Consider the following 25,277-nt stretch of genomic DNA (forward strand, 5'->3'; position numbering starts at 1 on the left):
TATATAGGTTTGTATACTTAGATCGATATTTGCCTACAATGTAGGAAAAGATTGTGTTTTATAAACATGGAATGTGGAAGTAATTTTTAAGTAAGATAATATGAATTATGTTGAGCTTTCTTGATCAGCCTTTATACGAAAGCATAATTTTAAAATGATAATCAAATTAATATTAAATATGAAATCTGTAAATAAAATGTTTTAGAATAAGATTAAATAAATTATCATTTTACACAAACTACGTTGTTCTTTTTTATTGCGATCGCATTCACTGCTAGCGCGAGCTACGCGCCACGACGGGAAAACCCATATGTAGCGAAAAGCGCCTACGAACAGAGAACCCGTCTAGCAGGTCGTTGGCAGTGAATGTGCACGTTTATATCAGGCTCCTTGTTTCACGGCAATGTATCAGTTACCGCCTAAATACTTTTGTTTTTTATAGTCGGCGCAACGTATGAACCAATACTATATAGCATTAAGGCTATTCGTTAAACGGTAGCTCTTAGCTTCATATCTGTAAGGGTCAAATCTGAACTGTCAAATATTGGTTCTTATGTTGTGCCGACTATAAATAATGTCCCCAGTAGGTATAGTCAGAGATATATATAACTCCGTATAAGATAAATAAAGTCTAAGAAAAAAACGTGCCTCGGACGGCCAAGGAAAAGTCATGCTCGAATAGATGGCGCCATTACCTTTGGCCTATTCTCGGCTAGATGGCGTTAACGACACCGTTCGGTATTTAACAATTTTAACACATATCAGTGAAAGAACATGGGTCAGTAGGGAACAATAAAAATTAAGAATCATTTATCTGTAAACATATTTTGATTATTTTATACATTTTCAATTTTATTTTAAGTTCTAATCGGTTGTCGATAGATGGCAGTAAATGTACCGTGACTACAAAATTGACAATGCCAGGACCCCTCTATACTATCTATTCTTTTTGGTATAGTTAACATTAACGCATTCACTGCCAGGGGGCGTGGCCTAGGGACAAACTTGTATAACGGTGAACGCACATGTGCGTTGGGGGCAGTGAATGTGTTAGTGTTTTTTAGCATTAGAAATAAGGTAAACAATCTTGATGTGTCTTTTAATTGAAAAACACATTTTAAAAATAAGCTACGGCAAATATGTAACATTTATGAATCTAATATTCTTCTGCTTTCATAAGTAATAAGTTATTGATTTTTAAAAACCGTTTTTCAATTAAAATACATATCAGGATTGGTTACCTTCTTCTAATGCTAAAAAAACGAACTATAATGGAAATGTGCCGTATAAATAAAACCACCTTTTTGATAAAAAAAAAGTTTATTATAAAATAAACTACATACCTAATTACAAATACTCAATAGCTACCTAACTTCAAATCTAGGTTATTCTCGTTGATGTACCTGTGTACTTCACTCATGTCTTCTGTAAAATCCACTGTGAACATCTGCAATTTTTCACAACTCTGAATGATCTGTTTCACTACAGACTTAGATACTTCTAAAGTACAATCTAACCAGAGGTAATTCAAATTTCTGAAACTACCTTTTTCCAACAAATGTAGCATCGTTTGATCCACATTCATTTTAGTTTGATATTTCAGTACTAGTTTTTGCAAATTTTGAGTGCACTCTAGGAAAAACGATAATATGTGGTCTATGTTAAAGTTTTCGTTGCCTATCGTGAAATTCCGGAGTTCGCAGAACATTTTGCTTGGACGCCGGAAATATCGAGGTATAACTAAACATTTGGATTGTGTCATTATACAGAGGGATGACAGATTAGGGCAGCAAGTGCCTAAAGACAGTACTGCATCTAAAGTCAATGAATGATCAATCTCCCATAATGAGAAATGCGTCAAATAAACACCTTTAACCTGTAGAAGCTGCTGCATTGAGTCCGAATAGGAGAAAAACGATAAATCTAACCTATTTAACCTTAAATCACTAATTGAAATCTGTTCCAATATAGCATCTTTGTCATGCTCTGACAAATGTGTTACTGACAACTCCTTGAGACGAGGACAAATTTTAATCAACTTCCTGATGCCTTCAGCTGATGCGAAATGGCAGTTAATTTTCCTTAGACTCAAAGGCCCGATATCCACTACTGTACCAATCATTGTCGACCCAATATCACAAGATTCTATCCTTAACTCCTCTAAATATGGAAGCTCGCTAACCAGCATTATAATCCCAGCTTGAGATACACATCTACCTACACGATTAGCCCTTTCATTCCTTGGTGGATCCATGGCGAGAATCCTCAACTGTTTCAAGTTTGCAATTGAGCGGAGTCCCGCATCAGAGACATTTCTGATCAGTACGGAAGCATTGAAGAGAGACTTACAAATATCAACCCTAGACACAATATTTATTTCCTCTATCAACGGACAATTGACTCCGATAACCTGAAGTATTTCATCGGTGCAAATGAACTTGAGATCTAGGATAACTATGCGGCTGAAGTTAGGGAGGGTGTCTATCCAGAACGCCTGAGGAATGCCGTTATCTAGGTCACATTTACGGAAGACTCTGAGGTTGGGGTGCGTCAGAATGTGAAGCTGAACACGAGGGTCACCCCGGTATTGGCAGCATGTTCTTTCAGAACAGAGGACATCAAATAACCTGGAAAAGAAAAGTTGTTAATGAATGACAAATCTTGTTCCGAGTAAGTTTTCACTGTAATTTTTTTTACTTGCAGTAACTACACAATGTAAGTTTTAACTTGCAATAACTACACAATGTAAGTTGTAACTTCTTTTCTTTAGGGTTAGAAAGAACTTGGCAGAAGATAATTTGGTATTGTCTTGGGTCGACCCATTCGTTTTTCGTCAAGTTCTTAAATTAGTCCTATTCTGCTTTCGTCACTCATTCTACATTGAAAGCCACGACTTCGTCGTCGTCATTGTGACGAATATAGAATGAGTGACGAAAGCAGAATAGGACTGATTTAAGAACTTGACGAAAAACGAATGGGACAACCCAAGATGATACCGATAAATTTAATTGGGGCCTGCTTGTGATAATTAATGGTATATTCTCAACAAGCATCATTATTCACTTCTAATTTTACTGCATTAACACCTAGCAATTAGTGTAACTCATAATTAAGCATACTTTGCATAAGTTCTTACAACCCTATCCTGGAGTGAACATTATATAGTGCCTGATTTTGAATCTCATGCTTACTTGTAAATATTACTTACACCCAACATTAAGAGTGGGAGAAAATAAATTTGCATACAATAGCATTCTAAATAAAATGGCATTCTGCAAATCTGCTTAGTAGAATAACAAACAAAACTATCTGTGCAGCAACAAAGTTTTGTTTCATTAGATTAGATCAATGACCTTCACTAAACTTCATAATATTACTTGTAAATGTAACACGATATCCCGCAGTTTGGTGACATTATTTTTAATTGAAATCCTGACTCACCTGGCTGGAAGCATCGACATCAATTGACACTTCAGCGCGATCGCCTCAGCCTCGCATTCGTGAAAATTATTCTCCGGACTATTCGCTTCAATAACATAACAAGCAGAATTAATTAAACTAATACAGTTTTTAACGCAGATTTTAAACAAACTATTTGGCTGTTTTCGAGGCGACATTGCTACTTGTTTTAGACATCAAGGAAGGAACTACTCAATTACGCGGTGCCTTTAAGTTGCACTTATGATTAAGAAAGGAACAGTAAAACGATTCCTGCGTTTAACGACAGATATTTATTAGTTTTCTCGTAAAACAGAATTGTTTTGTCCTGACCTGACTATTGTTTAATTTGGCCAAATTCCATTCAAATCATTCAATGTTATTGATTGGTTCTTGACATTGACAGTTTTACAAATCATTCATTCGGTTCTCCAGGGCTCTATAGACCTTACGACAAACTGCACGCGATATCCGATACATTACGTACAGAGAGAGCAACTTTGGAGCAATCAGCAACTAGAGTTGACTTCCCATAGAAATTTGAATTTTGCGCCTTCTACTGATAAGTTGTGTGTGTTTCATAAGTTGTGTATATTTAAGACCAACCCTTCAAGATTTTTACAATTTGACTGGGGCATATATGCGATATGCATATCAAACACGAACAAAAGATAAGCACTCCCGTGTAAATAAAAGAGACACGGCGATATTTATAGCTCACCGCTGGGCGAGTAACTATAAATATCGCCGTGTCTCTTTTATTTACACGGGAGTGCTTATCTTTTGTTCGTGTTTATAGCCGATAGCTCATAGCTTACTAGCTCGCGGTGGGACCAGTGCCATAGAGTTAGACCAAGACAAGTCTGCAACGATTTTGATAGTACACGCAGTGCAAGTGTTAATAAATGTCAAATTTGTATGAAATTATGACGTAAATATAAAATAACACCTGCACTGCGTATGCTATCAAAATCGTTGCAGAATTTTCTGGTCTTACTCGAATACCTATACATTATTTTTCTGTCGTCTACAGCTTGGCAAAAAGAGTAGAAATTAAAAAGTTACAATACTGTAGTGTCGTCCCTTTCAAACCAATACATATAGGAAAACGAGACGACGCTACAGTGTTGCCACTTTTTAATTTCTACTCTTTTTTGGCCAAGCTGTATTTTTGCTGCAAACAACTGCCGGTGCGGACTACTTTAGTTACCTAATGTTTTTGCCGATTTTGACTAATATATAGGTGCTTATGTTTAGTAGGTACCTAAATTAATTATATTCCCATGCAACCGATAACTATAGGTAAAGAAGCAATAAAAACTAAATGCTTGTTTTAAATGTATTTTTATTCTCATCGCTTTTTCATGAGTTGATGCCTATATCTAAATACAATATTAATTTAATTTTCGTCATAGATATCTATCTCACTAAGTGCTTTTATTATCATTTAATAATATTCTTAGGTATCATAATTATTTATTACATTATATTTCTATTCAAAATCTATCAATCGTACCATTAATTGGGCTTGTTATAATAAACATTAATAATATTATAAGTATCTGTTTGTTCAGAAATATTATAGTATAACTAACGTTGTGCTACGTTACAAAAATGATCATAAGTAGGTAGGTACTAAATATATGTATAAATTGTACCCAGTAATCTTCACCTGTAATCTATTTTGAAATATATTATTAAAATTCGGTTTCTGGCCTATGTGAAAATAAATATTTTAGAACCTAACCTATTTTGGCGTTTAGGTACATTTTGCTTCACTTTAGCAAGACCATTAAATTAAATCACTAGTCATTGTAAATTTGGTAAGTTACAATTATTAATTTCAGGGCCTATTCCAGCTAACCTAGAAAAAGTGCCAGTTCTTGATTGAAGATGATAATAATTCTCTAGATAATAATGATTTTTTTACCAATTCTGAAGCTAGTATCGATCGTTATTCTTATGAGAATGTTATTAAGTAGGCTATCGGGCATTTACCTTCGTCGGTACATAACAATGTTATGTTAAATAATGAGATTCTCTAAAATATATTTAGGTAAAGTGCTTATTGAGAGAAAAAATGTTTGACTAAGGTTAAGCGAAAAAATGGCGAAAAAAATAAGCGAAAACATAACCTTGCGATTACTTCAAAATAAAATCAGTACCGTCAATCAGTAGTTATCAAAATTAACCTTTTAACCGCCATAGAATTTGTCATCGAGCGTGCTCGTGTCCCCGGTGTGACCCCGGCGTGTGTGAGCATTTTGCTCACTGAGTGAGATAAAATGAGTGAGTAAATCGCATTTTGCTCACTAAGTGAGACAAAATGTCATTCAAGTGACCTTTATAGTCAAATGTCATTTCAACATGCGGGGTCTAATACAAGTTCGATATACTTGGGTTCTATTATCTCTGTCCTTCTAGGTATGTTCTCACTGCTTAGGGTGAAAAATTTTGTGTACTACACGAGATCAACGTTATTTACATCTCGTGCGCTTTTGAATCCCTTACTACGCTCAAGATTCTAAATTAGTTATATATATAACTAATAATATTATAGAATCTTTCGCTTGCACGGGACTCAAAATAAGCACTCGAAGAAATATCAAACTTTGATCTCTTGTTGTACAAATAACTATTATTTATTTATTTATCAGACCGCGGCAAAATGAGCCCGATTTTATACTTATGTCTTATATATCAGTCTACGGCGGTTAAAAGGTTAAAAATATTAAAATATTTATAATTATCTTTGTGTCACCCTTTATCCTATTTACTTTTGTCATAAGTAATAACGGGTGATAATTAAATTGCCTATTATCATTCAACATAATATATGTCTTGAACATATTTTACGTTTATTAGCGGACACGTTTGGCACTTTTAAATAGTTTTAGGTACTTTGACTCCTTTTGATTATATATTACATGGTGTTTTCGAAAAGCATTTTAAGAACCTTTGTTCCATTTTTCAAACAAAGTTCAGATGGGACAAAGTGCACCTATGGGGCAAATGCATCGATTAGAGGCACATCCGTCGTGACGCATTTTTACCGGGAGTAACTAAATTTGATTTGGTAAAAGGGTAAAAGCTAAGTAAGGTAGGTTATGAAACCCATACAATCTATTCGTATTTCAAACATACCTAGGTGCACTTGTCTCATAGGAGAACTTTGGCTACCTTACCTTACTTCATTAGATCGTCGACCTTAATGCAAATTGTATATAATTAATATTAACTAATAATAATTAATATTTACTGTTAATTAAGTATACCTTAAGTTTCATTAACCTTTACATTATTATCTAACATAAACGTTAATTCGATATTTACAATATTGTAAAATAACCTTATACAATAACACGTATAGAATATCTAATAGAATCCGAAAATTACAAATATGATTAGGTATACCTAGATTTTTGGCACTAGATTCATTTAATGATTATAGATTTTGAGTAATGTAAATACGTCTGTTTAAATAATAATCGTTGAATTCTATAAGTTATAATTATACATACTTTATATAAATATCTATAGGAACCTAGTACAATTAGGTACTTGAAACAATAGTAAACATTTGAGATAGCTCACTTAAAAAATATTTCTTGATTAGGCATATAATGGTCAAATAAAAATAATAATAGGTACCTATTATATTCTCATTCTAGGAACTCGACACATTTAAGTAAGTATATAATATTTTACTTAAACATAATATTACTCTTACATTTGGTAATACACACATAATAATGTTATTATAGTTGGTCAAGCAGATCTTGTCAGTAGAAAAAGGCGGCAAATTTGAAAAATGTAGGTGCGAAGGGATATCGTCTCATAGAGAATTTGAATTTCGCGCCTTTTTCTACTGGCAAGATTTGCTTGACCATCTATATTTTTGTGCATATATCCAAAATACATAATATCAAGGGCATTAAAATCGAACGGTAAGTAATCAAAATTTGCACATTAAAGCCGTAACAGACTGCCGTTAGTGTGTAAGGTGATTGCCGTGCGTGCGTTAAGGACGTAGCTAAAAGTTAGAGCGAGATAGAGATATTTTGAATCTTGGTGCGGTCAAAATTTTTGACCGCACCAAGGTCGCGGTGCAGTGCAAGTCTGCAAGTCTATTACGGCTTTGATACTCACTTAGATATAGAAAAAAAACTAAAAAAATAGTAATTTAAAATTCGTTTGTAACATTCGATAAGTAAGTAGGTACGTTATGAGGTTCGACTTACAGTAAGATTATAAATCTTTAAGTGCAGAATACTCCGAGCACATTTAAAACTAAATGGATTGGTTCCCTGTTAACTGACCTGAATATTACCAAATACATACAAAATGCTATAGGATAAATAAGGTAATATATTGAAAATCAAGTGATAATAATATTTCTAAATTATGGAAATTTTGTAATACACTGCACCATTTAAAATGTCTAAGACATCGTTAACAGAATGATAATTCAAGTCGATTGTCACACCAGTGACTTGAAACAGCGATACACTATGCTAAGTCTGAAATTAAAATATATCTGCATCCGTTCACGATGTCATATACGTTAAACTACTCTATAACTAAAAAGATCAAATAATCGTAATCATCGTAGAACAAAACGATCACCACATATAATTGACCGACAACCGTCCGGTCGTCGTTACTACCGTTTACATTCGAATTAATACTTAGTTCATTCTCTCGTACGTTCCTAACTATGCCTCTCTCTCTTGTGGTTTCACCTCCATTTCCCTGTTCGTTTAAAGTTTCGTTACAACAAATTTGAGCTGCGTTTGCACCATTGACGTCAGCGGACCCACGGCTCGATCCGTGTGGCAAACCGGATCAGAGTCTCTTGTGTGAGTCTGTGCTGGCGCTCTTCAGAGAGCCGAAGCGGCGGGTCTGCGCGGGCGCTGGTGTGGTCTCGCGATCGAGACTGGCTGCTCGCAAGATCAACCCTCTCTGTCTTAGGGGGGATTCTGAACGGATCTGAGGATGAAAATATAAATACGTGTCATAAAGCAAAACACTCTGTGGAGAATTAACTGATGAATGAACAGTTAACTACATCAACTTGCATCTCAAACTATCCCATTGTAAAAAAATATTACACAAAAAAACGGAAAAAACGTATAGGTTAGGATAAAAAATCTTTTTATGATCAAGGGTTTGAGCAAAACCTAATCCGTATAAATCTTGTAAAAATATTATTTGTCTCTATATATAGTACTTAGTCTGTGCTAAGATTTAAGATCTAATTCACATTTATTTTATGGACTCCCGGATAACAATGTCGATTCATGACAAGTGTGATCTACTGATCTGTCAAATAATGGATCAAACGTTCAGGCGGTTTAGCATGAGTTGCGTTCTCTCGCGCGACTCCATACATCAAGCAAGCACGACTTCAAGTATGGACTTGCGCGCGAGAACGCAACTTATGCTAGACTGCCAGAAGACTATTATTTTTTGTGTTAAGTAATCAAAGATAGATAAAGGTGATAAAAAGAAGCAAGTGGAAGGTGGGACATGTTAACTGATAGTGGCGTACGGTTTCCTTAATTTCCAGAACTCACCGGTTCACCAACTGACCCCCCTCTCTGCTGCCTCGGCTCTCTGCCCGTCCGACTACTGCGTTCAGTGAACGATGTCTCCAGAGATCTCTGCGAGGGATCACTCATGGACTGGGAGAGAAGGTGCGTGGTGGATGAAGAGTTAGAGTCGTCGATGTTGGAGTATTCGTCGAGACTGTCTTCACGTTGTGGAGTGTCGGATTCCTGAAAATAACGGGCTCCATTGAAAATATGGAGAGATCAAACAAAGAGGAAGTGAAATAACACATGCAGTCGTTGCTTTTTTGCAAAAAGTATACCTAGGAGAAGCAGGAAGATGTTACTGAATAAAATTTAAGTACAATTTAAACTTAATGCTGAGAACAACACAAAATTTAATTAAAAACTACTTATAAAATACATCCGGACCCGCGCCGAATATCATTGGAGAATCGAAGGCCGCTAGACTCCGAGGGCTCGGGCACGTAGTCCGGATGGGGGAAATCGCGCAGTCTGGAGGGCGTGCTCTGGAGTACCAAGTGGCCGAAGGCCGTCTGGACGCTCTAGGTACCGCTGGAGAGACGAAGTGCAGAAAGACCTTAGCGAACTCGGCGCCGTCGACTGGACAGAAACGGCTTTGGACAGAGTAGCATATCGGTCTTTGGTGTCGGGTGCCAAGATCCACTTCGGGTCGTTGCGCCACAGCAGCAAGTAAGTAAGTATAAAATATATCCCCCAAATCGCTTCCTACCGGCAAGGGTGCAAGAAAGTCTGCACCGCCAGTCGACTTAGCCTCCGGGCAATGATTTATTAAAATAATACAAATTACTACAATGGTAAGTATAACCAACCTCTTCTAACTCGCGTAGGGTAGTGGAATAGTGGTGTCTCCTATTTTCTTCCCTTTCCTTCTCTCGTTCCCTCTTATCCAGTTCTTCGGCTAACATCATCACTTCCCAGTCACCGCCACTCCCAGCCATGGCTGTAACATTTTGTCTTATTTGTGATATTCCATATCATATTAAGTTGTAAAATCTACGAACCAACCATTTATTAAAATTATTAATCAGTGGACGTGTTACGTCTAATATTGTGATCCCTTCAATCACCCAAATATCCATTGCAGATCCTATGTAAGATTATTGAAATACTTATCGTATTGTGGTGGACTTAAATTAGTGTCCCCATCATCATTAACTTCTCTTGTCGGTGGAGTATCTTCCAGCTTTCCCTATCTTGCGCCAGCTATTTTACTTTTTGATACGACTCGACCCCTACTTTTTCTTTCACTTGTTCTAAAAAGCTAGGCCTGAGTTTTCCTCTACCCCGCTTGCGTTCTATCCGCCTCCAGGATAGTTTTAAAGTTAGGAAGTGGGTCGTGTCGTATTAAGTGTCCAATAATTTTTCTATTTGAAATAGCGTTCAGTTTAAAAACTTACGATCTAATATAATGTACCCTTATACTCACTTCTTATGGGAGATAAACTTCCGTGACTGGAACTGCTGGCTCTGCATCGTCTTGAACTGCTTTCCACAAATTCTTCGAATACCGGGGTGCGAGGCATTGATTCTGAATCGCTGCTTGATGATGTTGAGTTCCTATAGAATTGTATAAAAAGTAAATTACTAGTTGTACTTCAGTAGATACTCAGGCTATTAAAACTAATGTGCTACACCTTGCCAGGGTTCATGTTTCACACGTATGTTACTTTTTACTTACATACTATGTTGTACGTAAATGCAATTCATTTAATAAATGATTAAATAGTCAACAGCAGAAGCATGGGGCGAGGGGTTTAAAACACGTGAAAACTACCTTGTTGTTAAGAGCGTGTGCGCTCGTGCAGATCATTTTGAACACCTAACCCGCTTAGCTACTTCTGCTCACACATAGGTAACCCAAGCGACAAAGTTAGTGTAAACAGGCAAGGTTGGTGCGAACAGCAACAAAAACATTTATAACGAAAATATCGAAAAAGCAGTTTATTATGTAAATTCTTAAGAGCCGGAGTGAGATTTGGACTGAACTGTAAAAATTCTCATATTGAATCCGCGTTTTCTTGAATTGATAATTATTGTTACTTGTTCGATAGGTACTTCAATTATTCTTACGTGTCACTCCAACTATAGTCGCTCCCCATATCCAGGACAACGTCGTTGCAGTTGTGTGCCGGTTTGTGACTCGATTGTGAACCGCGATGGTATCCGAAGAACGAGCCGAGACTGAACTTACGATGGTGCCGCTGCCGACCTAAATCAACTGGATATAAAAAAAAATATTAGTACAAGCCAAAAGCAACCATCGCTTTAAAAAATTGGTCATTGTGCTGCTAATCTAATCTAAAATTATTATAGGTAAAAGAATTCATTGATAGGTACTAGCAAAAACAAAAACCAGTTTTCATTACCGACAAAAATCGCGCATTGAGGCCTGGCTAACCAGGTCTCTGTACCTAATATTTATCAAGTTTTTTATTTCCAGAATATGAAAAACTAACTTTTCTCTTTCGTTCCCGTATGATGCATTCCAGTGTCAACGGAAAGGGTCTTCTTTATTTTTGACTTGGTGCTGTCCAAATGCGTGCCGAAGAAATGGAAAGGTCGCATGCTGCGTCTGCTGGTTCTTAAGCTTGACTGTTCTGGACTGAGCAGAGAACGATCCTCCGAGGTCCCGTGAGGAGATATGGGCCTACACAAAAATAATACATATATTACACTAGTCCTTCAATATTTTGAATAGAGTAAATTCTTTAAAATATTCTCATGTCGAAGTTACCTAGTTAAATCTTGCATTTCCATGCTCTCTTGATCACTTTGGTCCTCCCATGACTTCCTTTGCCTCAATTTAGCTGCCCGTTTTCTCGAATAAGTTCCAGCTTTGCCATCTAAATTTAAATCTAGCCTTTTTGACTTGCTCACTGTCCATTGTTCCTTACTTGAGTAAGACTTTTCTGTCCTGCTTGATATTCTTTCAGCTAAGCTTTGGATTTCTGAGTATGATAATTTTGCTAATTCTATTCCTTCCGTCATTTCTGCAAGTTTTTCTTCCGTAATGTCGTCGGTGGTTAATATTTCTTTAGGTGATGATGGTGGTTCTGGAGCATCTTTTTCTTCTTCTTCTGCGCTTACTGTAGGTGGAGATGTTGCAAAAACTGTATCTAGTGAATCACCTCTCTGCAAACAAAATAATGATGTGATGATATTATATGCAATATACGAGTAGAAAAGTTAGCATAGTACACATAATTTCAGAATTCGTACCATAAATCCTTCATCGGCACCTGATATGTCTTCACTACCAGAGCTGCCATTTTTACAAAGGGGGGTATGAGCTACACTTTCATCTGCTGGTTCAGTTGGAGGTTGTTGTGGAGGTTCTACTTGTTCTTCTGTAGGGCTGATGCCTGGCAAGCCAAGTCGTTCTAACTCTTGAATACGTTTTTGAAGTTGACTGATAATTTCATCACGTTTTCTCACCTCATTTTCTAGGCTATTAAATCTGAAATTCCAAATTCCAATTTATTTATTTGTTAAAAAATCACAGAATCTCAAACACAGTTTTATTTTTAATGAAGACACGAAAGAAGAATATTTCTCATAATTATGCTATGGAGTAATAGACTCAAAACATACTGCAAAAATGCAGGTTCTAAAATAATATCTACACATTCAAGAAAAATTCTCACCTATCTTGAAATTTTCCTTGAACATCATGTAAGTGACCTTGAATAACTTGTTTTATACCTAAAAGAACTTCGCCGAAATACTCTTGTTCTTCTAGTGATCCTGAAATCGCAAATAAATCTTATTGGTTTTCGATATAAACATACAAATTACGATTTGATGTAAAATTTGCAAAACTTAGAGCTAAAGCTCACCTCGCAGTAACTTCCGTTGATTGGCTACAGCGGAAATAAGAGTCAGCTTAGGTTTCTCTGAAGGCACTTTTATTTCTTCAGGTCTTAATGTTTTAAATCCATACATAGGATCAATATTTGGTTTAATATCATAATCTGCTCTTATGGGTAAATCTATGTCCTGCGTGATGACAGTTTCGGTGGCTGAAGGAACTATCTGATTGCTAGGGTCAATAGCCTCTGGAACTACCTCTGCACTTATTTCTGAAGGAGGAACTTCAGTCATAGTATCATTTCTTACGTCTGGCATTTGGAATATTTGGCATTTGGCATCAATCGGAATGCTCGCAGGGGGTGAAGGCAAAGTGTGCCTGTGGAATGTAACACTTTTAGAAAACTTTGAATGTCTTGCTGCGTATCCCTCTAACGTTGGAGCTCGGATTAGTTTTTTAAACTCATTGCTCCTTTCAGGACTTTCAGCAGGAGTAACGTCTTCTGACAACTTCTTAAGAATGGATTTAAGTGTTCGCCTTTCTAGTGTCTCATTCGATCCATGACTACCAAGGGAATCGATTGATTTTCGTTTGTATTTTCTTTTATCCATAGTGCTGCCTTCAGAATGACTTCGGGTTAGAGTATCACATAATAAGTCTTCCGAAGAACTAGTGCAGTCTAAGCTAGAACTGCGAAATTTAACTACTTTTTCTAATTCTGCTAATTTTTGCCTTTCGTTTAAAATTTTCAATTTCTTTACGAATGGTAATCCTCCATATTCTGGGGAGAGATCGTCTATTGATCTATATTTCTTGGCTTTTGGCAAAAGCATGCCTCCGGTAAAGTGAGTACTGTTAGGGTCACTTGGTTTTGCGACAATATTTTTCTTTGGAGAATATGTTAATAAATCTAAAGACTTTTCTTGGACGGGTTCCAAAGGGCCTGTTAAGCATATCTTAGGTTTATCTTGCTTAGTATTATCACTATCAACGTCAACATTATTATTGTCTATTCTAACAAGCTCCGCTGTAACTATAGGCACGCAAATATTTACAGCAGCTTCTGGCTTACACTCTTCTTTTACTTCTTGGTTTGCTATTACAATTTCCTTCTTTTCCTCGTTTGATACACTTTGACTTTTTGACTCTCCTAGGATTGCGGCTTTTTTCAACTTCGACCACGGTTTTTTAGGTTTTGTCTCTTCTTTATGTTCACTTTGCTTTATAGGTGAAATTTCTGCTGATGTTTTTTCTTGTAATGGAATTTTATTTTTATCAATACTTGAATCTTTTGGCGAACTTCCTCCAGATTCTTTTGGGGAGCTTCCACTTTGTAACAACTTTAGTTTATCTCTAAAAGTCGATCCTACAGCTTTAGCCGGTGACTTTATTTTACTGACAACTGAATGCGGAATCGAAATCAAGCTGCTTTCGGTTTTCGGGGTTGGCTCAACGACAGCTGCAGGTTTTTCACTGGCATCTTTCATGAGTGGTTGACAAACAGCCGTTCCGTCACCTTGGACTTGTAATATTTTATCTCTAAAGCTCACTTTAGGTTTTGATGTGCCATCACTAGATCCTGAGGAATTTTTCCGAGAATTCTTTGCAGTTGGACTCTGAAGTTTTCCTGGCGAACTAGACTCAGAACCTTTTCTTATGGGGCTTAATGTTTTTATAGTAGGGCTTAAAGGACTTTTTATGGAACTTGGACTAATGGTATCTGAACTTGATGCTTGATTGCTATTCATTGGGGTAAGCTGATTTTTTTCCCGTTCTTCTTTGGCTTTAAGTAGTAAAAGCCTCTGTAGGAGTGGTAATCCCGCACCAATGACTTCGGGTTCAATTTGGGGCCCCGAACTTGTTGATGGTGTCGGTTGAGGTTGAGGTGAAACAACAGACGATGTTGAATGCCGTTGTTTTGCAGCTTTTTCCTCACGATCCTGTGCAGAATGAAACATGAGTCATTATTCAAGTACCTAGCGCAAATAAGCGTATAAATTTAAAACTCAGACCTGTTTTTCTTTCAGCAATTTTAATCTAGACAATAATGGTAGACCGGCTCCAATAGGTGATATGCATTTCTCCCCATTTTTACTGCCGGACGTCGTTTCTCCAGTATCCTTAAAGTAAATTTGTTATTTATTACATCACTATTATTGTCATCCACAACCTCTCAACAGTGAATACTTACATCTTGATTTATATGCTGAGAGTCATCACTTTCAACTCTAGCCATTCTCTTGAGAGTTTTGCCGTCCACAGATGATCTCTTTTCACCTGTCAATGCTTGAAGTTCCAGTGATTCGCCCGAACGCCGACCTGCTCTAGACCTACTACGAATAGCATTTCGAATACCCTGAAAATGGTTTATTGTGATCATTAACATTTCATGTTGGTTATCATTTCAATATTACGATAGCTTCATTGAGCATGAGCATGCTTAGTATGCAATAGCTCTTACAGGTACCTTGACATCACTGCGAAGTTTGTGCACTATTCTTTTTGACGTTTTGTCATCTCCACCTTTATCAGGGCTGATGTCTCCTGTTTGAAAATAATTTATATTAGTAATGCTGAGTTTTTTTATTCATTACTCACCAAAGATAGCGGAAGCTGGAGCTGATTACTTGTTCTTGGTTTGTAGATAGGAAACTGTATGTTTTGATAGCTATTGCGGTAGTTGATTTCTCTGCGATATTACCTTTACCTTTGACCTTTTGCCTTGACATGCTTTTTACTTCTTGTAGCCTCTTCCTTCCCAAAGTCTGTAAAATGTCTTGTGCCTCTGGATAGTCTTTCATCGCTGCCAGTACGTCTTCTCGAGAAAGCGAGAATAACTCGGAGTATCCCACGGAACGTACGTCTGCTGTACGCCTATAGTTCACAAGTAAAATTTGGTGAAAATTCGCAATAAATCTTATAAGCAGTCAGTGGTAACATAACAGATATTATGAATAATACTGTACAAAAAACCATGTATATTTTATATGTACCTACGTATTAAGTCACGTAACTTATAAGTTGAAAAACTATGTTCATATTCACATAAAACCTGTAAATTATTATATCAGAGAATAATAACAAACACTCACTTATTAAGTCCATCTAGGTTCAAAATTCCTATTTCACCAAAAAAGTCTCCTGCCTTCATAGTTGTGAGGACCCGTCCGGTTTCTGATATAACCTCCAATATGCCATCGGCTATTATAAACATCTCTCTGGCAACCTCACCTGCAGGAAACATTAAAAAATAATGTTATTTCCAAAAACGGAATCCATAAAAATAATGCTCATTCCGTAACACGCTTACCTTTCCTACAGATCGAGTCCCCCGGGGTGAAAATGTAGGCCTTCATCTTTAATACGAGGTCATGCAAAAATTCTGGTTGGCACTCTTGAAAAATTGTAACCTGAAAATTTGCAATCATTATTTTTATTGCGGGTCAGTCGGATATGATTTAAAAACAGTTTAAACAAGTAATGTAATGAGAAAAATTAAATAACTGGTACTGTCTTACAGACCTATAAAATATTTAAGTATACTTGGTCAAGCAGATCTTGTCAGTAGAAAAAGGCGGCAAATTTGAAAAATGTAGGCGCGAAGGGATATCGTCCCATAGAAAATTTGAATTTCGCGCCTTTTTTTACTGACAAGCTTGACCAGCTATAGTTCATTTCTAAAGAAACTGTCGCCCTTATGGAATCGCAGAGTTTTTGATTTTGAAAAAAAAAAACTTTACAAATCATAAAAAATAAGTAAGCAAGGTCAAACAAATTCACAATAAAAATAAAGCAAAAGGCGGTCTATTTGTAATTATTATGACCATTATAGGTTGCTACCTAATTTCGAGAAAAAAGCAAGTAAAATCCGCATCAAAGAATCATTAGAGCACAAAGTTACTGTATTTTAATTCGCGGGTCGTGTTCGATTAGAATAGTCCCTAGTTGAAAGCTCATTAAAATTATAAATATGTCTTTACTAGAGATGCAACGGATAGTTGTTTGGCCGGATACCGGATACCGGATATTCGGCCTGACCATCGGACGAATATCCGGTATCCGCCCGCCGAATATTCAGCCAGCGGAACTATACCTACATTCCGGTTTTTCAGGTGCGCATTTTGTAGGTTTGACCTGTTTCCTAGTGAACGTTCACGCGGACTCATTTCTGGGTTCGAAATGAGTGCGCGTGCAAGTCAGTGGATTAAAATTGTTTTAAAATAATAAACAAGTACGATTAAGACCGTGTCTGTTTTTTAATCCAATTTGTTTACTCCGAAATCAAGCAATGTTACTATCCGGTTCCTATCCGGCCGGATAGTAGTTCACTATCCGGTATCCGGCCGGATAGTAAAATAATGGTGGATAGGCCGGATACCGGATAGTAACCGGATATCCGGTGCATTTCTAGTCTTTATTGCATAAAAGCTTACTTATTGTAGGCGGTGTATCTCACAAATTACCTTTTTTAGAACGCTCAAATTGACATGCAATGCGAGCTCCGTCTTCAGCTTGTCAGGCAGGAGCCCTAGGGCTGTGTTGATGTCACCACCGCCCTGTATTCTGCCCCGCGACCAGGAGTAGTCGTACCAACGGAGCACCCGCCGCTTCATGCCTCCTGGAACCTACACAGACAAAACATATTGAATGGCACTATTCGCATTTAAAAGAAGCGTTCAGAAGCTTAGATCAGTAATAACACTATCCGCAGCTTCTTTATCAATATTGGTATCCTGTATTTCGAATTGTAAAGAAACGCGTTAGCAGGCGAAAATATTAAATAAAAAAAACAATTTATTCATAGTCTGACATTCTTATGCTAATTTAACGGTAACTGCCTTTACGAAGAGGTTTAATAATTTTACAACACGATGCCGGTACTGAGATTAGCGTCAGGTAAGTGCCTGTGGTTGACCGTACTTTAAAAATCAATTATGTCTATTATTGCCTATGAAATTAAATATTATGTTAAAATTCAAGACGACATTAATAATGATGAAATTCAGAAAAAAGTGTTTGCCTAATTGTTGCTTCAGCTGCGCAAGGTGCAGATTTTTAGTCTGCCGGATTAGTGATTTCTTGATGAATTATTGATATAGTTGCATTCTTAGTGCCTAAACCACTCTCCTCGTCTCCTTACCGTTTAGTTTAAGTGGCGAATGTGAAGTCATCATCATCATCTCGGCCATAAGACGTCCACTGCTGAACATAGGCCTCCCCCTTATGGGGGGTGAATACCATAATCGCCACGCTTGGCAGGCGGGTTGGCGATCACAGTCGAGTACACCGAATTTGAGGGACGCTGCTGCCCGTCCACCGGTGGTCTTGGACGTAGTTTAAGGACATACCCGGGTCCAGGTAATGTGAATTGGTTAAACTTAATTACCTTATGGTGCCTCATGTAAGTCTTTGCACCATCAAGCAGTCTCTCAAACTCCAGCCTGTTGGCATTCCTGTTTGTGATGACGTTGCCCACTTGTCCAACAATGGTAGCGAAAATAAACACCCCGATCAAGTAGCTTACTATTGTAAACACGTATCTGAAATAGACACGAAAATCATCATTATACAGTATGAAATAGATAAGCAAGATGAAAGAAGGTTAACTATTGATGCTAAAATGATTAGTGACATTTTGAAGACGCTTTTGAATGTAATTTTATTAGGCTATTAGATGCAAAAGGTCTATTTTTTTTAAAGAATAACAAAGATGAGTATAATGTTGAAAAAAAGTGGAATAATTGAATAACAAAGAAGGTTTCTACAAATAGTTGTGATAAAAAAAAATAAAGTGCAAAGTTTTCGAACAGTTGCAAATATACAAAACACCCCAAAGCATATACAGATAGGAAACGATACGATTACAATATGGCGGTTACAATCAATGAAGGCTGTTCGAAAACTTTCAAAAACTCCGCGTCAGTTTCGATATCGATGAGTAAAGGAAAAAGAACAAATAAAAAGACAATTTCATGAAAGAACTAGTCACATTTATCGTTGTTACCCAAAGTTTGTCGCCGTGAAGCGAACAGCCTCCAAATTTCTGCCGCCGCCATTTTAAGAGTATAAATACTTCACATGGGCTGTTTTCCTTCCAATTTATATTCACAGCACAGCTATATTTTATATTATTAATTCGTTTCTTGGCGTTTGTAATATTTTGTTGCAAATCAGGTACCATCGTTCACTCTGTTAAACTATTCGTAAATTATATTGTAAAAACAATAAGGTCCCCAACAGTAAATAAAATTACGAGTGTTACTATTAGTACTTTGATAGGTACTTAATCAGATGGGACACAAGCACGTCACAGTGGAACCCTTCCCTCAGGTAGTCAGAGAAATTGTGGTTAAGGTAAAATTATTTTTAATTCATCACTCTCTTATATTTTGATTTCTGCAAAGGCGCACAAGGCTCATAGCGGTCGATGTGCCAAACGAACGTAAGGTTATCCATACTTTTTTTTTTTACTTCATTGTTACTTAAGATAAGCCGATTGTGAAAGGACCAAGTTAAACGTAATGTATTCAATCTATATAAAGTACATACTGAATCAGGACCTTTTCCGCTAAGTAAATAATCGGATTGTCAACGGTGTCCTTTTGTGGACGGTACCCTTTTCCATTAACATTTGGTTATTGGAGTTGAAGTAAATTTTAGACAACTTCTTTGGTTTTTGTCCAATTCTTGATGTTTTCGAGACTGCCTACGGTCATTTTGAAAGAAACAGCCAAGTGTGAAATATTTTAACAGGATATTATAAGACGTACACAATACCTACATTATTAGGTTATAACACGGTGCGACTGGTCAGATCATGGGTGTATTAAATTTATATATAGAAATATAAGTGATTCAATCTTTTTATTATTATAATTAAATTTAAACCAGAACCACAAAGGAGAACACGAAGATAAAGAATAATCTTAATTTTCTTTGAACGCAAGGAAACATGTTTATAATTTAAATTATGAAACAGCAGCGGCAAGGCAACATCTTTTTATGAATATAATTTTGTTTAAATATTTAAGCTTTGGCTTAAGAGGATAAGGGAAGATCGATTCTCCGTACAAACGTAGTCGTCATTATCCTCCCTGTATATTGACATTAGTTATGTATGGAAAATATTTTTATTCAATTTGATGTATTTTAAACATAGCTATGCCTTATGTTTTTTTTTTCAATTTTTACTTAAGTGTTAGGGGATTTTAAAAATTAGTATAAAACCAGTTTTTCGCGCCTAACTTTTATAATAGGTTATTAAGAAATCGAAAAAATCAAACGGTCGGGCATAGCTATGATTAAAATACATCAAGTTGTGTAAAAATATTTTCAATAATGTTAGTATCCAGGGAGGAAAATAGGAAATACCTTTGTATGTAAAACCGGTTTCGAGGCGGTTATTAATGGTCTTAAACCAAAATGACTAATAAACAAAACAGCAGCGTCGTATCTTTTACAACGACCGAGTCTTAGACATCGAGGGAGTAAAACAAATGAATTTAATTGAGCTGAAAATGGAAGATGGCGTCTGACTTGTCAGAGGGCTTACCGAGAACCACTGTCGACGTGTTGCCTCCCTGTCACTCTTACGTACGAATTTACAAGTGCGAGAGAGAGGCAACACGGCGAACGTGGTTCGCGGTAGGCCCTCAGATGTCGACATTACCGTTTGCCGGAATCTGTAATTAAAAATCTTGATGCTTAAGATAATGGGTAAGTAGTTCGATGTCTTCTGGGCATTCGTTGTTTAAGAAACCTCGATACGAAAGAAGATGAATAAGTTAAAGAACGTAAGTACCTACCTATGTCTAGTTGTGTCGCAAATGTAACTTAGTATATATTGTATTTTGCATGCCACGGTAGGAGGAGATTTTTTTACATACGTTTTTAGGCAATTTTGATATTCAGGTATCAAGATTTTACGTTGTTTGTGGCTTTGCGATTTAAAGATGCCTAATTCACAAGACAGGAAATATTACAAAGAAAGAGTTGATGTGATACTTATAAACTTGTAGGTAAGTATTTTAATTATTTACGTACCTACAATATTTGCCACTTTTTTGTGTTTTAATTTCGCAATTTTGAAAGACAAATAATTTGATATTTAGGTATAGGAACCCGAACAGAAAACCAGAATTAATTATGTTTGTTAAGTAATTTAATAACATGATACTATTATACGGAAAAAGATGGACCCGAATTTCCCAAAAGCCCTTTTCAGTTAATGAGGGTAATGCTAGGCTTCAGGTGTAAATAAATATTCCATGCAACCAACAATGTAGATATTGTTACAAAAATGTTAAAGCCCAGTTGTCGGCGGCAAAAAGTAAAAAGTTGTACATCAAAAGTTTTATTCTACGTATTTACAGATTAAAAATTGTTATAATATTAATGTTTATCATGTTCACACGTAGAAATGTAGAATATGACATTTAGGGACTTACGTATGCACTTAGAATATACACCGTGTTTTTATTGAATTCCGTTAACTTCGGGGTATGGTTAAGTACGTTTAAGAGTACTAAAGGGCATGGTTAATTTTCAAAAAAAAATTTTTTTTTGCTTTTTTTGAAAAAAAAAATTAAGTTTAAAAAGTAATTAAATGTAGCATATAGCGTTGTTGTAACACGGGCATTACATTTAACTCAACCAAACAATTGAAATCTGTGACATATCAATGTCATTTCGAACATCGATCGACCGAGATTGTACTTAGGTTTAGTAGCAAATGCATGAACTCATTCTAAACACTAATCAGTATGTAAACCGGCCCTAAGGCAAGTGTACACGCTTGTAGAGGCCTTATAGGAAAAAAATAAATTATTGATTATCTCCGAAATGGAGTTAATTAGAATATCGGTGTCTTTGAGAAAGTTACTTGATTTAAGCTCAGGAATGCACCCCTGAAATTAACGGAAATCAAAAACACGGTGTATATGTGGTGGGTACCTAGCTACCTATTATCTAAAGTTTTATGTTAAAGGCATATTGACCCAATTATAATTTTGGGGACTATTAGGTAAATTGGTTACACTAGTTTTACGATATCTATGTATGTACATATTTATATATGTGTCGTTTCCAAGTAAAAGTCCAACTTGGTCGCTTACCATAAGGACGCTTTTACAGGTTATTCGTATAAAGATTCAAGCAAATCTCGTCCTTATAGTAAGCGACCTTTGACTAGAGTTCAACACATAAAGTTATATAGGTAAATAAGTACTACAAAAATATAACTCAGTTTATCAACCTACTCAAGTGACTGATTTTGAAAATCCAGTTTTCCCTATTGTACATAAAGTCGGCTAAGCTATAGGCCACCGAATCACACTAATCACAGCATCACAGCAAAATGGACCTAACAGCACAGAATAACTAATAGTACTTGCTAACAGCATAGAGTTAGTTATCAAAGAACACTACTTTTTAGTTATGTGTTAAACTCACGTATACGTCCGTTGCATTAGAGATCAATATGCCGTGCACGGCAGTATTTTCCGAGCCATGTCGCCACGGACATTAAGGGTTTAATAAAATTTCCCTGAGGCGTTCGAAGCCTGTCCGGATATTGAAGAAAGTTAGCGTGCCTTACGTCACCACCACGTTAATTAAGGCTTTTTGAAGGTTTTTAAACATCATTCATAGCCTACTTTATGACCAAGATAGATTTACTGATTTATATTAATATTTTTTGGCCAAATATGTAAGTATTTAGTGGTAAAATTATGCAATTTCACTGGTCTTTTAACGTGGTATGAATTTGCCCAAACTCAAGTGATTTATTTCTTTTTCACATCATACTCTTATTTTCTCGATATTATGCTGTAAGGCATTATTATTATTACTCAAAGCTGAACCAAATTTCAGCTAAATACTTATTAAAAGTCTCAGGTACTCAGTGTTTATCAGGGCATTTCTAAGAAAAACCTCATTGATATCGTCTTTAATCGTTGCTTTGCGTTATGTGACCTTGTCATATATTCTCATAGCTCTTGAGTCCATCGTGACCGACGGATCAGTATAAATTATTGGTCTTAAAGTCTGTAACCACTATGCGGTAATCGAATACCACTTTTACGCTGGTTTGGATAAGCGTTCGACTCGCCTGAGCTTCAAAGGGATTGGATTAATACCCCTGTGCTTTGAAATTTAATAGACTACGCGTTCCAATGTCGGCGTCTACGTAAGTATATTAGTGACGGGATGGCATTTCCGCTAGTAATGCGAGAAAATGGCTGTTATAAATAACCTTTATGAGGATATCGATAATGTGGATATGTCGCAGTAAGATAGATAAAGCCGTTATATAGTTATAACTCTAGGGATATAATTATATGACGTAACATAGTTATATGAAAGCGATTCATTACTATCTTACTAGGTATATAACTATAATACGGCTTTAGTTTAGTGATATAGTTATATTACTGGATTAAGTTTAGTGATATAGTTATATTACTGGATTAAGTTTAGTGAAATAATTGTAGGTAGGAGTGCAGCGGTGCGGCGGAGGTATAGTTATATCCCTAGGGATATAGTTATATGCCGTATAATACTTTTTAGCAATATTACGTAAAAGTACAGGTCGATTCACGAAAGCTGGCGCGAGATTTCTACTGAGTGACAGCTATTTTCATTGAAATTCTGTCAAATCTCGCGCCAGCTTTCGTGAATCGATCGCAATGCCTCATAAACCCTTAAGAATAGCAGCATGAAAATATATATAATAGTTATCTTACTAGGAATGTGATTACAATACGGCATATAACTATATCCCTAGGGATATAACTAAACCTCCGCCTCACTGCCGCACTCCTAATACCTACAATTACTATCTTACTAGGAATATGATTATAATACGTAGTTACGTACTATACGGCATATAACTATATCCCTAGGGATATAACTATACCTCCGCCGCACCGCTGCACTCCTACTTACAATTATTTCACTAAAATTAATCCAGTAATATAACTATATCACTAAACTAATGGCGTATTATAGTTATATACCTAGTAAGATAGTAGTGAATCGCTTTCGTATAACTATGTTACGTCATATAATTATATCCCTAGGGTTATAACTATATAACGGCTATATCTATCTTACTGCGACAGATATACAAATACATGTACTTACCTATATGTATGAAAAGATATCTATCAATATATATGTATACTTGTCTAGTGATACCTATACCTGGTCAAGTAAATCTTGTCAGTAGAAAAAGGCGCGAAATTCAAATTTTCTATGGGACGATAATCCTTCGCACCAACATTTTTTAAATTTGCCGCCTTTTTCTACTGACAAGATTTGCTTGACCAGGTATACTTACATTATAACATAGAAAAATGAATAATTATTGGATGTTTATCTGTGTAAGTATCTTAGTGTATGGCGAAAATCGTTTAAAAACGTCACCCAGGCGACCAGGTGATGAAATGTGGGTGGGTACCTATTGAAAAAAAAAACGGTTAGCTGAGGTAAAGTTTATTGCCGTCCATTGTCTTTGTGGCAGCCAGCATCTAAATTGCTCTACTCAGCATCATGCGTAAGTTCGAGAGAGCATCTTGTGTAAGTTTTATCGCATTATTTACCAGAACTGGCAGTGATTGAAACATGTAATATAAAAGACTAGCTTAAAAGAAATAGACAAAGTACTCAAGAGCTCAAGTACATCTAAGTCAGGCGTGGCTCACTCCGCGATTTCGTCGCTTTGCTACAGGTAGCTAAAAGTACATCCGTTCCACCCCAATTTTGGGGAAAGCCATAAGCCGCGCGTGGCGCTGTCGCCACCTAGCGGCCATATCTGTGCTGATCGTAACAGACGCGTTTTGTTACAGAGTGAGTCTTCTGTACCTAGTACTATTATTTATTCTGTGTCTAAGTCCATTCTGCGGTACGAAACTGAGTTTATAGTCCCACTAACCGTTCCCTTGGCGAGTCCGCGTCAAGGAAATTTTCTTCACGTTTCGCTTTTCCTTATTATCTGGTAACAAGTTTCTACGCACTTCTATAGCCTGGCGAGATAGTAAACAACTTTATTGCGATGAATTATTGTTACAGAAAAACGATAATTGTCATAAATAAACATACTTATAAATAACTAGCTTCTACGTCTGTATCGGATGATGATGAAGATGAAAACTATCCTATGTCCTTCAGCATCAAACTACCTCCATACAAAATTTTATCTAAATCGGTTCAGCGGTTTAAGCGACAGACTGTTACTCGCATTTGTAATATTAATAGGGATTGGGGGACAATCTTACGTATCGATCGAGTTCCAGACATTGCATCGGTTATGATAGAATACAAGACCGCCTTAATCCAAACAACCTAATCTGAGAATCCGTCTAAAGCTAACTCTGTGCACCAACTTTGTAGTGGCAAAAGTGTCGCAGTGCTATTATAATTTTCATTTCACTGTAGTT

At 36.4% G+C, this 25,277-nt stretch overlaps 2 protein-coding genes across 5 annotated transcripts in view; both read right to left on the bottom strand.

Annotated features, from left to right (window-relative positions):
- Nucleotides 1-1,301: 1,301 nt before the first annotated feature.
- Nucleotides 1,302-3,792, bottom strand: LOC134674313 (uncharacterized). The gene is made up of 2 exons (XM_063532339.1): nt 3,442-3,792; nt 1,302-2,627 (listed from the first exon to the last, which is right to left on the bottom strand). Exons 1-2 carry the CDS (start codon nt 3,615-3,617, stop codon nt 1,358-1,360), a joined length of 1,446 nt encoding a protein of 481 aa, XP_063388409.1. The 5' UTR covers nt 3,618-3,792; the 3' UTR covers nt 1,302-1,357.
- Nucleotides 3,793-4,766: 974 nt separating this feature from the next.
- Nucleotides 4,767-25,277, bottom strand: part of LOC134674334 (uncharacterized) — a 121,048-nt gene continuing 100,537 nt past the window's right edge. For 2 of the 4 annotated variants that reach the window (XM_063532369.1, XM_063532370.1), the window contains 18 exons: nt 18,227-18,380; nt 17,304-17,465; nt 16,151-16,250; nt 15,933-16,071; nt 15,542-15,714; nt 15,302-15,384; nt 15,032-15,196; nt 14,853-14,960; nt 12,869-14,780; nt 12,677-12,794; nt 12,252-12,489; nt 11,767-12,164; nt 11,489-11,679; nt 11,103-11,250; nt 10,459-10,589; nt 9,842-9,972; nt 9,015-9,215; nt 4,767-8,427 (listed from right to left, as the gene is read on the bottom strand). In XM_063532369.1, coding sequence (XP_063388439.1) covers nt 8,284-8,427; nt 9,015-9,215; nt 9,842-9,972; nt 10,459-10,589; nt 11,103-11,250; nt 11,489-11,679; nt 11,767-12,164; nt 12,252-12,489; nt 12,677-12,794; nt 12,869-14,780; nt 14,853-14,960; nt 15,032-15,196; nt 15,302-15,384; nt 15,542-15,714; nt 15,933-16,071; nt 16,151-16,250; nt 17,304-17,465; nt 18,227-18,380 — 4,696 coding nt within the window. In that variant the 3' untranslated portion in view covers nt 4,767-8,283. The remainder of the gene's footprint in view (nt 8,428-9,014; nt 9,216-9,841; nt 9,973-10,458; nt 10,590-11,102; nt 11,251-11,488; nt 11,680-11,766; nt 12,165-12,251; nt 12,490-12,676; nt 12,795-12,868; nt 14,781-14,852; nt 14,961-15,031; nt 15,197-15,301; nt 15,385-15,541; nt 15,715-15,932; nt 16,072-16,150; nt 16,251-17,303; nt 17,466-18,226; nt 18,381-25,277) is intronic. The other 2 variants (XM_063532368.1, XM_063532372.1) reach the window with 2 other exon arrangements.

The sequence above is a fragment of the Cydia fagiglandana genome, chromosome 20, assembly GCF_963556715.1.
Source record: "Cydia fagiglandana chromosome 20, ilCydFagi1.1, whole genome shotgun sequence".
NCBI classification, from domain to species: Eukaryota; Metazoa; Arthropoda; class Insecta; order Lepidoptera; family Tortricidae; genus Cydia; species Cydia fagiglandana.

Bases quoted from the DNA above. Each gene is read 5' to 3' on its own strand.
- LOC134674313 (XM_063532339.1), bottom strand. From the start codon at position 3,617: ATGTCGCCTCGAAAACAGCCAAATAGTTTGTTTAAAATCTGCGTTAAA. The intron at 2,628-3,441 runs GTGAGTCAGGAT...TTTCTTTTCCAG, and splicing joins ATGTCGATGCTTCCAGCCAG to GTTATTTGATGTCCTCTGTT.